Below are 15221 nucleotides of genomic sequence, written 5' to 3'. Positions count from 1 at the left end.
TTTTAATGTCATGGATTGCAAAGATAAATAGCTAAAGTACAATGAATTCAATAATTGCCACCACTGGACTTATTCATGATGATATAACTCTGTTTTGATACTTCCAACTTTATCTAAAGAGTTTATTCAAAATATTTCCTGATACAGTGGGACTAACAACATTGTATATGCAATTTATGTTTATGTTCCCTTTCATTGAAAAAACATCCTCTGATCATGTTAATATGAAAACACATTGATTGACAGCAGAGAGGTCAGGCATTGTACAGGTTAAATTGCCCTCTTACCTCCTGAAGCAGGGTTGAACCTCATTGGTGGGGCAGTGAGGGGAAGATTGCTCAGCCACTGCCCATGCTGTACATGGCCTGTGGATAAATGGAGGACTTCAGTATCCAATGCTGGTAAATCAGCACCTTTCACAAGCACTGCATTCTCATGAAATGTGAGAAAAGGAGCCATGAAGTGCAATGCAAAAGCTACAGTGTAGCACACACTGCATGATACACCGGTTAACAATGCTGAAGCCTGGGAGTACACAGGGCGCATGAATGAAAGGGGAAGCATGTGCAACATGTCTGTCTGACTAGCGGCCTCCTGCAAAGCTCAACGTCCTAACACAAATCAGAGCACATAAGTTGATGTTACAAATACATTGTAGACCACTTTCAAGGAGGTTTTGTTAATAAAAGGGGTAATTTGCAAAGGGTGCATGGTGCATGGCAGTGCAGTGTTAAATTGAATGATAAAAGAAAAACTTAAAATGTGCACTTTTTATGGTTTTCACCAATTACTTACCCATTAATACAGATTTTCCATAGAATAACATGCCACAGATCATCAATATCTATACTAACATATTAAACCAACATGTTTCCATTCATGCCAGTGCCCTGCAGAACTCCATGTCTCACACTACGCATAATACATTTTCACAATTTTCTAACTAAAAGAACAGCATCACTGTGTTATGGTGCCATGTGGGTAGGCATTGGGGTGTGTGGTATTGTGAAAGTCCATTGAAAAGGAAGAACTATTATTACTTTGTGGGCACCTAGATCGCTTCTTCCTTCATTCCTAAGACAGTAATATTTTGTGCCTACATCCTGCTTCGCGTCTGCGGAACTCATCAAGAGGGACAAACCTTCAACGTACGATGCCATAGAACCTTCAGAGATGCACTAAACTACTTAACATTGTCAAAATGTTATAGTACAAACATGTTTAACAAGGAAACTGTAGAGAACAGGTAAATTTCACATTTTACAAAAAACTAAGAATGAATACTGTGAGCAATTCATACATCAGCCACATAACAGTTTGGGAACATTGGATCATGCAGTCTAGGTCAGCTATAAAAAATACATTCATACATTAAGAGTTGAGTATGTAACATTTAAGTTACAAATGTGTTCCCGTGGCTACCCAAAACCTTGTAAACTATCCACCTCTACAAGTATGTTATATATTGCACAGCTTACTCACCTAAATCAAAATATTTTTAAATATGCTCCTTTGTTAAGGTGCTGACTGACAATAAATGGCAGCTTCCTTGCTGCAGCATGAGTACTCTTGGACACTGAATGATAAACAATTACTGCTTTTTGCTGAAGTATATGCCAAATACAAATTGTAATTAAAAAATCCTTAGACATCATTCCGTTGGAGTTCTTTCTCCACAGAGTATTCAGAAGTATTTTTTGAAAAAGTGAAAAGAACACGCTGCTGAATTAGATTGAGGATATTATCATTACAGAGATGCGGAGGATCAATCATTCGTATGGCTTATGTGAAGTCCAGAAGAAAGCAATGTAAAGTAATGTCAAATCCAAACGGTCTACCCTTTAAACTACACTCGTTCTGTCTGTTAAGCATAGATCTGCAATGTGTGTATGCTGTTGTAAGACTTCAAGTTAGAGTTAGGATGGTGCTGCCACTTGGTTGCAGTCTCCCAATATAGTCAAGTATTGATTGGTCCTGGAATCTGCACTGCACTCATCAACATGAACATCCCCCAGGTCATTATGTACATTGACAGCCAGCATAAGTAGGTAAGAGCACCTCTTCATAGGATCGGTATAGGTACAAAATAATAGCAGGGTTAATGCACTTTATAGGGTCAGACATCTCAGTAGGGATTCTAAAACTTCAAAGAATGAGTACCTATATTTCTCAGAAGACCTAGCATACTTTTAAGGGGACATCACTGGCACTTGTTGGTGGTCTAAGTGCAGGCACAATGACACTAGCTTTGAGTGGTCATGAATCTGAAGTCTCTGCTCTTCTGAATGATTCACAATGCGGCGAAGAGTCAGAAGGGTTGGTAGGACTTGGGTAGAATCTGGATGGTGTCAGATATGTCTTCTATGTAACTGATACAAATAAATGTAATAGATTAAACAGGCCTTGAGCGTGATTGCCAGTTTCATACTTCAGACCAGGTATGATGCACAGTGGCATGGTGCGCAGATGGCATCCTTTATATTCTTTTACTTGTCTGAAATGTGATACATTCTCAAATCTTCCAGCCTTTAGAGAAATCCTGTAAGCCAAACTACACAGCTGTTTTTTATGCATCATGCTCTTTTTCTTAGAACAAGAAGCTGCATGGGGCTCTCAACCCTTGTTATATCACATGCCATGAAACCTACAAGGAGTAATACTGATATTTTTCTAGAAGAACAAAGCAATTGTTGTTGTTCGTTTATGGAAACAAACATTCACACCGTTTCTCAACATCTTGACCTTAAATGGCATTGCATACGTAAGGGTGTTAAAATATGGAGGAGTCTTTTTTTTTTTTTTTTTTTTTTTGTTGAAACCGTTTATTACAATCTCAAATATATACAGGCATGGGCCTACAACCTTCCGGCCGGCCGCTAAAAGTGACAGAGATAAATGACATGTATACAATGAGGCACTTGGCGTTACAGAGACGCTGAAGCAGGAGGTATCAACAACGTGGGCCACATGACTCTGAGCTCACAATACGGTTTCGTTTTATACAACACAACAACATAAAACCACACCCGCAAGGCAACCCGAGAGCGAAAATGACAATATATGCTCCTCAAATGGGGGGACCCCAACCATACACTAAGATCGAAGGAGGGGAAGGGGAATAGGTCCGGGACTGGGAAAGCACTGTGCCCGGGATTAAGGGAGGGGGTCATCTAGGGGGACGGAGCTGGTGAAGCGGGAGGCAACAATGGCGGCTCGCAAATACCCCCGCGGTAGGCGTTCCAGGGGCCCCACACCTTCAGCCACGCCCCAGGCTTACCCCGCGCCACATACACCACCTTCTCTCGGAACATGCACCAATCCATGTGTTCTTTCCAGGCCGACACAGCCGGGGGCCTCTGGGATCCCCACAGTTGAGCGATGTCACGTTTAGCAATCATATAACCCAGCGTCACCCATCGCGTCTGGGGAACCGAGTAGTCGGTCGGTTCCCACACATTCAGCAGGCATCGCCTCGCTTCAGGCACCAGCACGACATGCGTAACCGCTCGCAGGACCTCATGCACACCACGCCAGAATCGCCCCACCCTCGGGCATTCCCACAGAATATGTAAAAAAGTCGCCAATGCACCGCACCCACGCTTACACAGTCCATCCTCGGCATAGCCCATGCGCAGAAGCCCTGGCCCCGTCATGTACACCCGGTGAAGTATCTTAAGCTGGACGAAGCGAAGGCGAGCCGGGATGGCCACCTCCTTCGGGGAGGCCACCGCGGAAATCCAGTCCTCGTCGTCCAGCTCCAACCCATCGGCAACCCAAGCCTCGCGGAGCCCAGCCAGTAGGCCCGAGCGGTCATTAATCAACTTCTTGTAGATGAGGGAGATCGTGCTGTCCGGAACGTGGCCATCTAGCACTCTATCCTCCAGTGGGGAGGACTCCGGGATGGCGGCCACGTCTGGGAAGACAGAACCCAGTGCGTGACGGACCTGCAGGTATCGAAAGTATTCACTGCCCTGCAGCTGAAACTCCGCCTGCAGTGTCTCGAACGTTTTGAATCCTCCCCTCGTCCAGAGGTCCCCCACTGTACTGATGCCTATCGTGTCCCACCTATCGAAGCCCCTCGAGGTCCATAGGGAGCCCAACCTCTCAGACGCATACAACGGTGACGCCCGGGTCAAACGGTCCTTCCATCCCATAGCTGCATTGGCCGCGTGCCATACTCGCACCATGACACGCGTGGGTCCCGTCAGGCGGGAATCGGGCACGCTAGTGTAGAGCGCTCGATTGTAATCGCCACCGGGCAGGAGCATCTTGTCCATTTCAAATGCCGGGTTTAAGGCGGGCCCGTAGAGGCCGTGATTAATTGCAGCTAATTGGGAGGCCCAGTAATACCGCTTAATATCCGGGAGGGCAATCCCTCCGTCATACCACGGGAGCGTCAACTTTGCCAGGGCTATACGCGGCCTCCCGTCCCAGAACAGGCGGCGCTGCAAACTCTCCACCTCGCGGAAGTAACGCGCCGGGACCAGGTCCATCGAGTTCTGAAATGCGTACAGAAAGCGCGGCAATGACATCATCTTGAACAATGCCGCCCGGCCGAGCGGCGAAAGCGGTAAGCGCCGCCAGCGCGCGACGTCCTCCTTCAGGCGCTGGAGGGGGGGAAGCAAATTCCGCTCGTAGCGGGCCACCGGGTCCAGCGTAATATAGATGCCCAGGTAACGAAACCCCTGCGAGGCAATCTGGATCGGGCAGCCCCGCGGGAGGACAGGAGCCTCCCCGGAGAGCACATAGACACAGGATTTAGCCCAGTTGATGACAAGACCTGAGTTACGGCCGAAGGAGCGCAGAACATCGACCAGGACAATCAGTGATTTACGCGGGGAGGCTAAGTACAACAGGATGTCGTCGGCGTAGAGGGACACGCGGTCCTCATACTCAGGGGTCCAACGGAGACCACGGATAGAAGGGTGCCACCGCAGCCACTCCGCCAGAGGTTCCAAGGCCAGTGCAAACAGGAGCGGCGACAGGGGGCAACCCTGTCGCGTGCCCCGTCCCAGCACGAATGGGGCCGAGACTCGACCATTCACCACCACCTGCGCCAATGGGTCAGAGTACAACAATTTGACCCAGCTGATGAATCCCGGGCCAAATCCAAATTTCGCCAACATCGCCCAGATGTACGGCCACTCGAGCGTGTCAAACGCCATGGTGGCGTCCAAGGACGCCAAGATGGCCGGCTCCCGCACGAATGGAACACGCGCGAGCACCCCGTGCAAGCGCCGCAGGTTAAGGGCCGTGTTGCGATGGGGAATAAAGCCGGACTGGTCTTGGTGGACCAGATCGCCCACCACGCCGACCAGCCGGTTAGCAAGCACCTTGGCGAGGATTTTAGGCTCCGCATTCAAAAGCGAGATCGGCCGATAGGATGTAACCCGGTCTCGCGGTTTCCCCTCCTTGTGGATAACCACGATGGTAGCTAGACGCTGGTCCGGCGGGAGGGAGCCCCGCGAGTGGGCCGCAAGGAACATCGCGCGGAGGTGAGGTGCCAGTACATCCGGTCGCAGCTTATACAATTCAATAGGAAGGCCATTCGGGCCCATGGCCTTGCCCGAGGCGACCGAGCGTATGGCGAGGGCGATTTCATCCGAGGTGGGAGCGGCATCCAACGAATCCCTGTCCTCCACTGAAAGCGAGGGCAGCGCGATGTCCCGCAGCAGGGCATGAGAATCCTCCTCCGAGCAGGGAGAGACCGGAGAATATACCTCGCGGAAATAATCCGCGAAGCAAGAGACAATGCCTTCCGGCTCAGTAATTCGTACACCATCCATCCTCTCAATCAGCGGGACCACACGACTAGCTCTCTCCTTCTTATCCAACCACGCAATCAGTTTGCCAGCCTTATCACCCACATCGTACAGTCGCCCCTGTTGCTCTCTGCTAAGGCCCCTGGCCGCCTCCGTGACGAGGGCCCTATAGGCCGCCTGTTTAAGGTGTAGGAGGAGTCTTATATTGCACAGTTAAATACTCAAACTAGCTAGAGAAAATTAACTACCATAAACCAAGCCAGAACAGTTGAACAAAGTAAGTAAGGGCCTGATTAGGAGTTTGGCAGTACGTGGACTGCCAAACTCACTGTGGCCAACCACTGTATTACAACTTTGTTGGTCAGACTGTCATTAAATTGCTGCAACCACCCGGAAACTGCATTCCCTGGGAATGGTGCCGTGATCAGGGGCTCACAATATACTGGTGGTGCCGCTGCGGCACCGCCATGCATATTACGAGTTTCCTGGCCGCCAGCAGTCTCATGGAGATTCCTCATCCATGAAACTGCTGGCGCTCAGGGAGCATAGGGGGCCCTACAAGGCCTCCCTTGCCGTATGTATGTTGGTGGATGCAGGGGGGAATATGTTGTGCCACCCTGTATGCATGCACCCCCAGTTCCAGCACAGCATAGACTTCAGAGCCCATGCCATGCTGGAACGAGCTATGGCAGTCCCACGGTGATGCAGCATTAAGGCTCACATTTGAGCCTTTCAACTGCACCACTACAGGAACGCCACACCAGCCGCCTACCAGACCATGATTTCACTCATATTCTGCCAGGTGGGTGGCATTTGGGTTTGGTGGTGTGGTAGCAGGGTAGAGGAGTACCGCTCTACTCCCACGCCACCAAACCTGTAATCAGGCCCTAAGACTTAAAATATGTTTTTATATATTTTGTGAATAAGAATTATGTTTATCGTATGACGTTTCATAGGTAGACATTCTATTCAAGGTAAGAAAATGTTTGGTCTTCATGAATTACTAAATATGGATTTAGTGAAATAGTCCTTCATTGCTCTGAAATTGTGCGATTGCCAGTAACTGGAGTTACCTACTCCTACAGAAAGCTAACAAAGTTTCCAGGTGAAACACTTAGCTCAGACATGTGGGTATTAGTGTGGAAAAGCTGATCCCTCCATGTTATATCCCAAAATGTGGAGTGGGGAGAATTTCTTCCCCCTGATGCCCATGTTATTGGTAACTGCAAATGATATAAGAAAACACTAGACCATTTAGTGCATGACTTGTATTGGGCCCAAGTAGAAGAAATGCAGAAGAAAAGTTGTTTATGAATAAGGATGCAACCTATCAAACAAGCTGTAGATGCAAATGAAATCCAGTGAGGTGTGGAAAATTTAGTTCTTCCATTAAGTATATATGATACTCCTGGAATAGTGTAGATGCTCACAAGAAGGTACTGCAGACACTCACAAGATGCTACTTCAGATTTCCCTGAGCTTAGCCCAAATAACTTCAGGACATTTAGTAGAGAGGCGACACTTCAGACTACACTCTCTCCATTCATGAGTCGAGGAGCTAGGCAAACTCTTCTAACTTTAAAATGTGCATCTAGGGTTATTGTAATTGGACTTAATGAATGCCCTTAACACAGATCTAAAGTTAAACTGAAGGACATTAACCAAGTTATCTGTATGTCTTACTGAAGTCGCCATTTTTAAGAGTTCTTCTTTTAAAAAGATGCAAAATCCTTTTTGGTGGAGAAAACGACAAAGCCCTCGGGATTCATTTTCAGGCAACATACACCCAAAGTGGAATATTTTTCTTCTAGAAGAGGTATGAATGTGTTACACGCTCCCTAAAAAGAGCATGCATCAACACTCCAATTATAAAAGGGCTAAGGTGCTTTTGGATGCAGACAGATCTTCTGAAATGTCACTCTCTGCTAGCGCAAGGACAATTGTTGAGGGAATGCTGAATAATTTTCAGCAACTGATATGAGGTATTATACTTCTAGGCCTCTCAAATGCATGTATTTGTTAAGTGAAGCACTTCAGTGGGGGCAATTTAGGTGATTGTGAGAGTTGTCTGGGTATCCCTCAGTCAGTGATACAAACATATCTTAAGAGTACCTTTCCAAAGAGGTGATTGCAAAGAAGGCTAGCTACCATGAGAAATTCCACAAATGTTCTCATTTCTAAATGAGCTTCTAAGAGCAATATGATTTGTTAAACACACTGTTCGAAAAAAGAAATAATACTGAAGGCACTAGGGGTAGAGAAACTCTAAGCTTATACTATGTTGGAGTGATATTTACCACTCCTTGACTAACATTCTCTGGTACAACAGGATCAACAAAGGAAACATCCTGCAGGTGGCAGAGACAGAAGATAAAATGCTCATCTTGAAGATTCATTAAACAAGGTCCGATTGTTGTGCATCTACTTTTTTACAAGTCATTTAGTAGCCTTCAATTTTCAGGCACTCCATTTATATGGCTGTGATTCTGAGAATGCTTAAGATACATTTAAAGGGTCATATCCCATTCTTTGGTGATTTATAGCACTATCAATCTGACAAATGCCATTGATATATTTACATTTATGTCATCCCTTTCTTAGTGATATTTAACCACTACAGGAAACCACTACAAGTCCTTCTTCCTAATTCATAAGATAAATGTACCAATATGCCAAAGGAACTGAACTCTGTGTGTTCGTTTCACTAGTCATCCACATCCACTGCCTCTGAATCTGTCACTCTCTCATCCAAACAAGGAAGTCGATTGACTACCTAATGCTCCGTCCAACCAAACATGAATGTGTTTTAATCACCAACAATGTCTGTCAATGGCACATCCAGCCAGTGCTCATAGATATGAATTTGGAAGAAATGATGCCCCAGTTGACAATTTGTGCCAAAAGGTTTTATGTTACTATGCCTCCTTCCACTGCATTGTTCTGCCACTACATCACCAAGGTATGTATCACATTATGTGCACCATTACATTCCTCCCCAGTGCATCAACCACACCCTCTTAGTTTAGTTTTTTAAACTTTAGTTAATGCATTTTTTATGGGTGGTTTATTTGAATTGTATTGTTTTTTGTTTCAATTGGAATTGTTTACCTTTGACTTGATCTGACAATGTATCTGAATAATTAGTAGTGTATTTAATGTTGCAAACTATTTGTAATCAATGTCAAAGGGCCTTATTTAGATCTTGGTGGACTGGTTACTCTGTCACAATGGTGACAGATATCTCATCCCTTAAACTATAAATCCCACGATATCAAATAGGATTTATATTTCGGCAGATGCGATTTCCATTGTAACGGAGTAACCTGTTTGCAAAAGATAGAAATCAGGCCTTACATTTTTTTTACTTATCATTATCATTCAACACTTGTCTTTATAGTTTGTATTTCAATTCTACTGGCCTGATGTTTAACTAAACTTTGAAATTACAGGTTGCCTAAATTCATTGACATTATTAAATCATCACAAGAGATGACAAACCATCTGTTTTGACATATGCTGAACAAGTATAACATTTATTTTCATAGTGTGTCAATTTAAAAATGTGGGCAATAACCCACCATAAGTCCAAAGAATCACTAAAATATTCTTATTGTACCAGAAACAGAAAAAATAAATGTATGATGGATTAAAGGTAAAGGTGCCAAGTTGTTAAAAAACATCTGAATACTGAAGCAAAGGCCAAGCTACCAGTTAATGGGTTAGGTATCAGACAGCAAGCTACTGACTTGTAATTTATCTAGGAGTGCGGTCAGTGTTAGACCCTCATGGCAGAGAAGCACATTCTGCTTACCCTCCCCTCATAAGGAATTGTTGTTGTTGTTTTTTAATTCAGTGAAATATAGAACATCCTTAACCCATCTAAATTCTCAAAAGTTAATAGACTAATAAATATGAATTTAAATACAATATGACTATCTGCACATAAAAAGCAATCTTCAACATACTATGCAGAAGCTCAAAAAAAAAAACATCACAGTTTAAGAAAGTTTAAGTAATGTTTGCATTGATCCCATTCTCAATCTTTCACTATGAATGTTAACCCCTTGAGTGCCCCGCCCTTTCCCCGCCCTGTGCCGGCCCTTTCATTAGCGGGCGGGGTTCATGACGAGATAGTCTCGTCATGGGCACAGCGCAACCGCGGCCCATGACGAGACCATCTCGTCATGGGCACTCAAGAGGTTAATCAACCATGTTGAAAACATAGGAACTAATTGAGAGTTCCAATTTTACGATAGCAATGATTGAACCATAAGCATAGAAATATAAATCAGTTTAGATAACTAATTGACAGTCCTATAATTGTAGAATACCCAATTTGATTTTTGCGGGGTCTGTTGGTAGTATAATCGTTAATTAATTTTAACAATATCGAAGAACTTCATTCCAGTACTGCATAGAGTACAAAGCATATTAATCAGAAATATGTCTAAAAGACTTAGCAGAATAATTTGATTTAACCTTATCTAAAAATGTAGTTGGATGATACCAAATTATTGCATTTTCTAACAGTTAGCTCCATGTAAAAAGGAAAAACCGTAAAACTGAAAAAGTAGTCTAATTGATTTTTGTTCCATGTGTCTAATGGCAGGATCAAATGTTCCTCAATATCCCAGGTATGAAAGATTTTTGGAAAAACCTCTGTTTACTTTCAATCTGAAACATAATATTTACACAATCCTACAGCTCTTGTACTCCGATTCTCAATTAAATCTGAGACCAGATCCATGATAGTGCTTATGCTAACAGCGTCAATATCTGATATAAAATGAGAAATAATAATATACAGCTGGGCAAAGATGGCGTGTGATTGTCTGCAGTGAGCCTACCGTCTCATCTGAATGGATCGATGCTGCGACCAGTGACTGTCTGGACTGTTGAGTCAGAGGATGGACGCTGCGAGGTGGGTGCTGGACGTTCTGCTGCTAATTGTTTGGCGACTCACGGCTTCGTGCTCCTGCTGTGTGATACTGAAAGGCTGTATCTCCTAAAAGGGGTGCCGGCGGGCATGCAGAAATCAGCTGATGGCTGCAAAGCGGTGAAGACCCGAGCTGTGGCTCCGCAGGAGGCGGTCCCATACTGCTGTTGGTTTCCAACTTGAGCAGGGCGAACAGGAGCTCCACAGAAACGAAGCAACGTGCTGGAAAGAGAGAGCCCGGCATTAAAAAAACAAACCAGAAAGACAGATAGAGGAGGATCCAGCGCAGCCTACGCTCACAGCAATGTTCTCCAACCTCTCTGCATCAGAACCGAACACAAGTAAGAACCAAGTACTTCCTCCACCGAAGGCAGACGAAATTTTGAACTGTGCGGTGGCAGGGGTCACAGAACCTGGGGAGATCCTTATAGAAGCTATTATCCTCCCAAAAAGGTCGCCCCTTTGCTCAGAAATGCTAGAGGAAGGGGATAAAGAAGAATAAATGGGGGACAAAAAGCAGTTGGGCACAGAGAGGGCCAAAGCGTTAAGTCTGAGAGGTGAAATACAGGCCCAAAGCAGGGAGGATCTAGATTGAGAAAAACATGAAAGTCTGGCAGGAAATGGGCACCAAATGTGGCGCGACGGTGTAGAGGGGAGCAATAGCCTGATGTAATAGGCAAGTGTTTTTTTTCTTTAACCGACGAATCGGATCCCTCCAGGAAGAAAGGTACCTCTACCAGCAGTGAGGGTTTTTGTAGTCGGCTAGCACCTCCTCAGGAGACCAGCTGCAAACTATTCAGAGGAAGAAGATCACTGGGGGAAGCAAAAGGAAAGATAGCCAGAAATGGCATGTTGATAAACAGCTGAAGTGGGATTATTTGGATACGCGGCCTGTACACCAGATGGAAGGACCAAAAGAGGGCCCAATCGCAGAGGTAGAGATGGACTCTCAAGAAAAAGAACCTACTCTAACCACGATATTTTTATCTATTCAACAAATGCAAGAAGAAGGGAGGGCGGATGGGCGCAGAGATAGAGTGGCACATAAAAAAGAACAAGCCGGAATTCAGAAAATAAATAAGAAATGTGGAGATATTGCAGAAAGACAGACGTCTGTGGAGACGCGGACAGAGACTCTTGAGGTGGAAATTTAATCATTGAAAGAGCAGAAAACTGGACAGAGGGTGCTCTGTCGGACATCATGCTCAAGCTGGAAGAGCAGGAAAATAGACAGCGTAGAAACAACTTGCGCTTCTTAGGGGTTTCGGAGGGGGTGGAAGGCAGCAATCCAAGACTATACACTGTCAACTTGCTGAAGAATACCTTCCCCAAACAAGTGAAGCTGGACTGTGACAGGGAGATCCAACGCACCCACCGGGTAACTCTCCAAAATCGTATGATGGGTTTTCTTTTTTTGTCAAGCCGGATTTTGCCCACGCAACTGTCGAACGGCGCTGGTGGCTAAGACAGTTAATAACACTATTTAAAAAAGCTGGGGCAGAGGACTTCTTGCAAAACCCAGCTAGACTGAAAGCTACATTTAAAGGAACCTCTTGTATGTTTCTATCAGAGATTTTAGCATAGGGCTTTTAGGACGAAACAACAAATAATATTATACAAACCTCATTCAAGATTTTAATACCTTTATAGATGGTTCTATAGTTCTCCAGGTTTCCATTCAACATTAATAGATAAATTGTATTACTTAAAAAAAACATTCATTGTCTATCTTGATATTGCTGATTTTCCCATGTGAGACTGATTATTAATTTAAACATGTGGCAGCCTTAAAATATGACACAGAATCATTGTTGCAAAATTTGCTCTTTCCTTTCAAAACACTATTGCAAAAACTTATAAAGTACTTTTTGGGTTATAGGATACATTAAAAAATATTATTGATGCTGCTGTCATTAACAATAATGATCATCAATTCACTATCAAAGTACATATGTGTAATTTGCAGATTTTTATATCTGGGGCAAATATGAGTGAATGTTGCAAACTTGCAAAATAATAAATCTTCATGTCAGGAAATGCTAGACCTCCTCCTGATGTAATCCTGTATAAAGTGTGAAGTGAAAATTAAGTGGTTTTATTACCCTAGATAAATGTTAAAAACATACTTTCAACTGCTTTAAAAATATCTCATACGAATACATGGACTAGCAGAGACAGCAAAAGTAAATGAAGATAAAAGTAACATTCTATTTAAAGTTCTGCATACCCATAATTGACATAGAAAGGGTTGACATCTAGATAATAAAGATGTTACTTACTTTGCATTGTAAAGGTCTGTATTTGATAGACATCAGCTTCTTAACCTCTTCCATGCTCATGACGTCTCCCGGCCGTCATGAGTCACGATGGGCGTGTGCGGACGACGGCCGGGAGACGTCATGACCACGCCCAGGAATGGAATGTCCAGCACCGCGGCTAAGTTTGCGCCGCAGCGAAGAGGTTAAGAAGTGGCATATACCATGAATGAATGTGGCTGAACTGTGCTGGGAGAAAATACAGGCGTATTTATTTATTTATTTATTTTTTTTTTTTTAAAATAATTTTATTGTGCAGAGAAAAAGGGTACAAGCACGGGCCAACAACCTCCTGGGCCGGCCGCTAGTATTCAGAAATGATCAAGCAGTTCAAAAAACAATGACTGGCCCACAGGGGCTCCGCTAAATTACAGGAGATCAGACTGCACATAAGGGACGTCAGGATATACCCTTTTTACATAAATATCAACAAAAGTAAAGAAAAACAAAAAGCAAGGCGAAAAACATTGAAAGGGCGTCTAACCACAGCAGAGGAACTCCACACCCGACCACCCTAGGGTGGTCAATAAAAAAGGGGGGGTCTGAGAGGGCGGGGGGGGCCACGGGAAAACCAAATCTATACACAGATGAACAAATTAAGCAAGGAACCCTCAAGGATCAGGGGGACAAGGCAACCTCAGACGTATCCACCAGGGGGGGAGAACAGATAGTCCCTCGATACACATTCCACTGACCCCAGATTCTACCCCACGCCCCCGGTTTACCACGAGCCACATACACCGTCTTCTCCCTGAACATGCACCAGTCCATGTTCTCCTTCCATACGGACACGGTGGGAGGCCGTTGGGAACCCCAAAGCTGCGCAATATCTCTCTTCGCGATCATGTTCCCAAGGGCCGCCCACCGAGCCTGGGCCGCATTATAGTCATTGGGCTCCCACACATTCAGAACACATCGGCGCACCTCCGGCAGCAGAGCGACCCCAGTGACTCGTTTCATAACATCATGCACCTGGCGCCAATATTCCGCCACCTCGCGGCACTCCCAGAGTATGTGGAGAAAGGTGGCACTGAGCCCGCAGCCACGCTTACAGAGCCCGTCGTCAGAAAACCCCATCGAGACCAAACGGGGACCCGTCACATAGACACGATGGAGAATCTTAAGCTGGACCAGACGGAGACGGGCCGGGATGGCAACCTCCTTAGGGGATGACAGCGCAGACTGCCAGTCCTCGTCGTCCAACTCAACCCCATCTCCCGTCCACGCCTCCCGAAGACGCACCAAGAGATCAGCCCGATTATTTATTAGTTTTTTATAAATCAGGGAGATAGTACTGTCGGGGACGTGTCCGTCGAGTATACGGTCCTCGAGAGGCGAAGAAACAGGGACCGTGGTCCCCTCCCCAAAGACCGAGAGTAGGGCGTGCCGAACCTGGGCATAGCGGAAGAACTCCCTTTCACTAAGCTCGTACTCGCTCTGAAGCGCCACGAAGGATTTAACCGCGCCTTTAACCCATAGGTCCCCCACTCTGCTAATGCCGATCGTATCCCAGTGCTCAAAGCCTTTCGTTGTCCAGAGGCTTCCCAAGCGCTCTGAGGTGAATAAAGGAGTAGCACGCGTTAAACGCTCACTCCAGCCCACAGCTACATTCGCCGCCTTCCACACACGTACCGCAATCCTAGTAGGGCCCGTGAGGGTCCTTACGGCAGATCGAGAGTAAAGCGCTCTGTTATAGTTACCGCCGGGAAGCAGGAATTTATCCATCTCATATGCCGGGTTCGAACCAGGAGCGTACGTAGCATGGTTAATGGCAGACAGCTGGGAGGCCCAATAGTACCTTCTAATGTCAGGAAGCGCGATGCCCCCGTCATACCAGGGAAGAGTCAGCTTTGCCCAAGCGATACGCGCACGACCGTCCCAAACCAGTCTCCTCTGCAAACTCTCCACTTCCCTAAAGTAGGCCGCCGGAATGATATCGAAGGAGTTCTGGAGTGCGTAAAGAAATCTGGGAAGGGACATCATTTTAAACAGTGCTGCGCGACCAAGTGGAGACAAGGGCAACTTACACCACAAGAGCCGTATCCACCCTCAAACGCCGGAGGGGAGACAGGAGATTCTGCTCGTAGCGGACCGCCGGATCCAACGAAACGTACACCCCCAAGTATTTAAAGCCGGATTGAGATGTTTGGATCGGAAGCTGAGGCGGCAAGAGAGGAAGGCCACCGGAGATAGGATACACGCAAGATT

The 15221-nt window shown here is 45.5% G+C and overlaps 1 protein-coding gene across 2 annotated transcripts in view; it reads right to left on the bottom strand.

Moving 5' to 3' along the window:
- MMP16 (matrix metallopeptidase 16) overlaps positions 1-15221 on the bottom strand; it is a 469099-nt gene that overhangs the window by 163488 nt on the left and 290390 nt on the right. The window contains exon 5 of one of the 2 annotated variants that reach the window (XM_085605315.1): positions 288-365. The exons of the other annotated variant lie outside the window; for it this stretch is intronic. Coding sequence (XP_085461441.1) covers positions 288-365 — 78 coding nt within the window. The remainder of the gene's footprint in view (positions 1-287; positions 366-15221) is intronic. 2 annotated transcript variants of the gene reach the window in all.

The sequence above is a fragment of the Triturus cristatus genome, chromosome 5_1 (genome assembly GCF_964204655.1).
Source record: "Triturus cristatus chromosome 5_1, aTriCri1.1, whole genome shotgun sequence".
NCBI classification, from domain to species: Eukaryota; Metazoa; Chordata; class Amphibia; order Caudata; family Salamandridae; genus Triturus; species Triturus cristatus.
The sequence above is the reverse complement of the archived record's forward strand: the minus strand, read 5'-3'. Positions and strand labels throughout refer to the sequence as shown.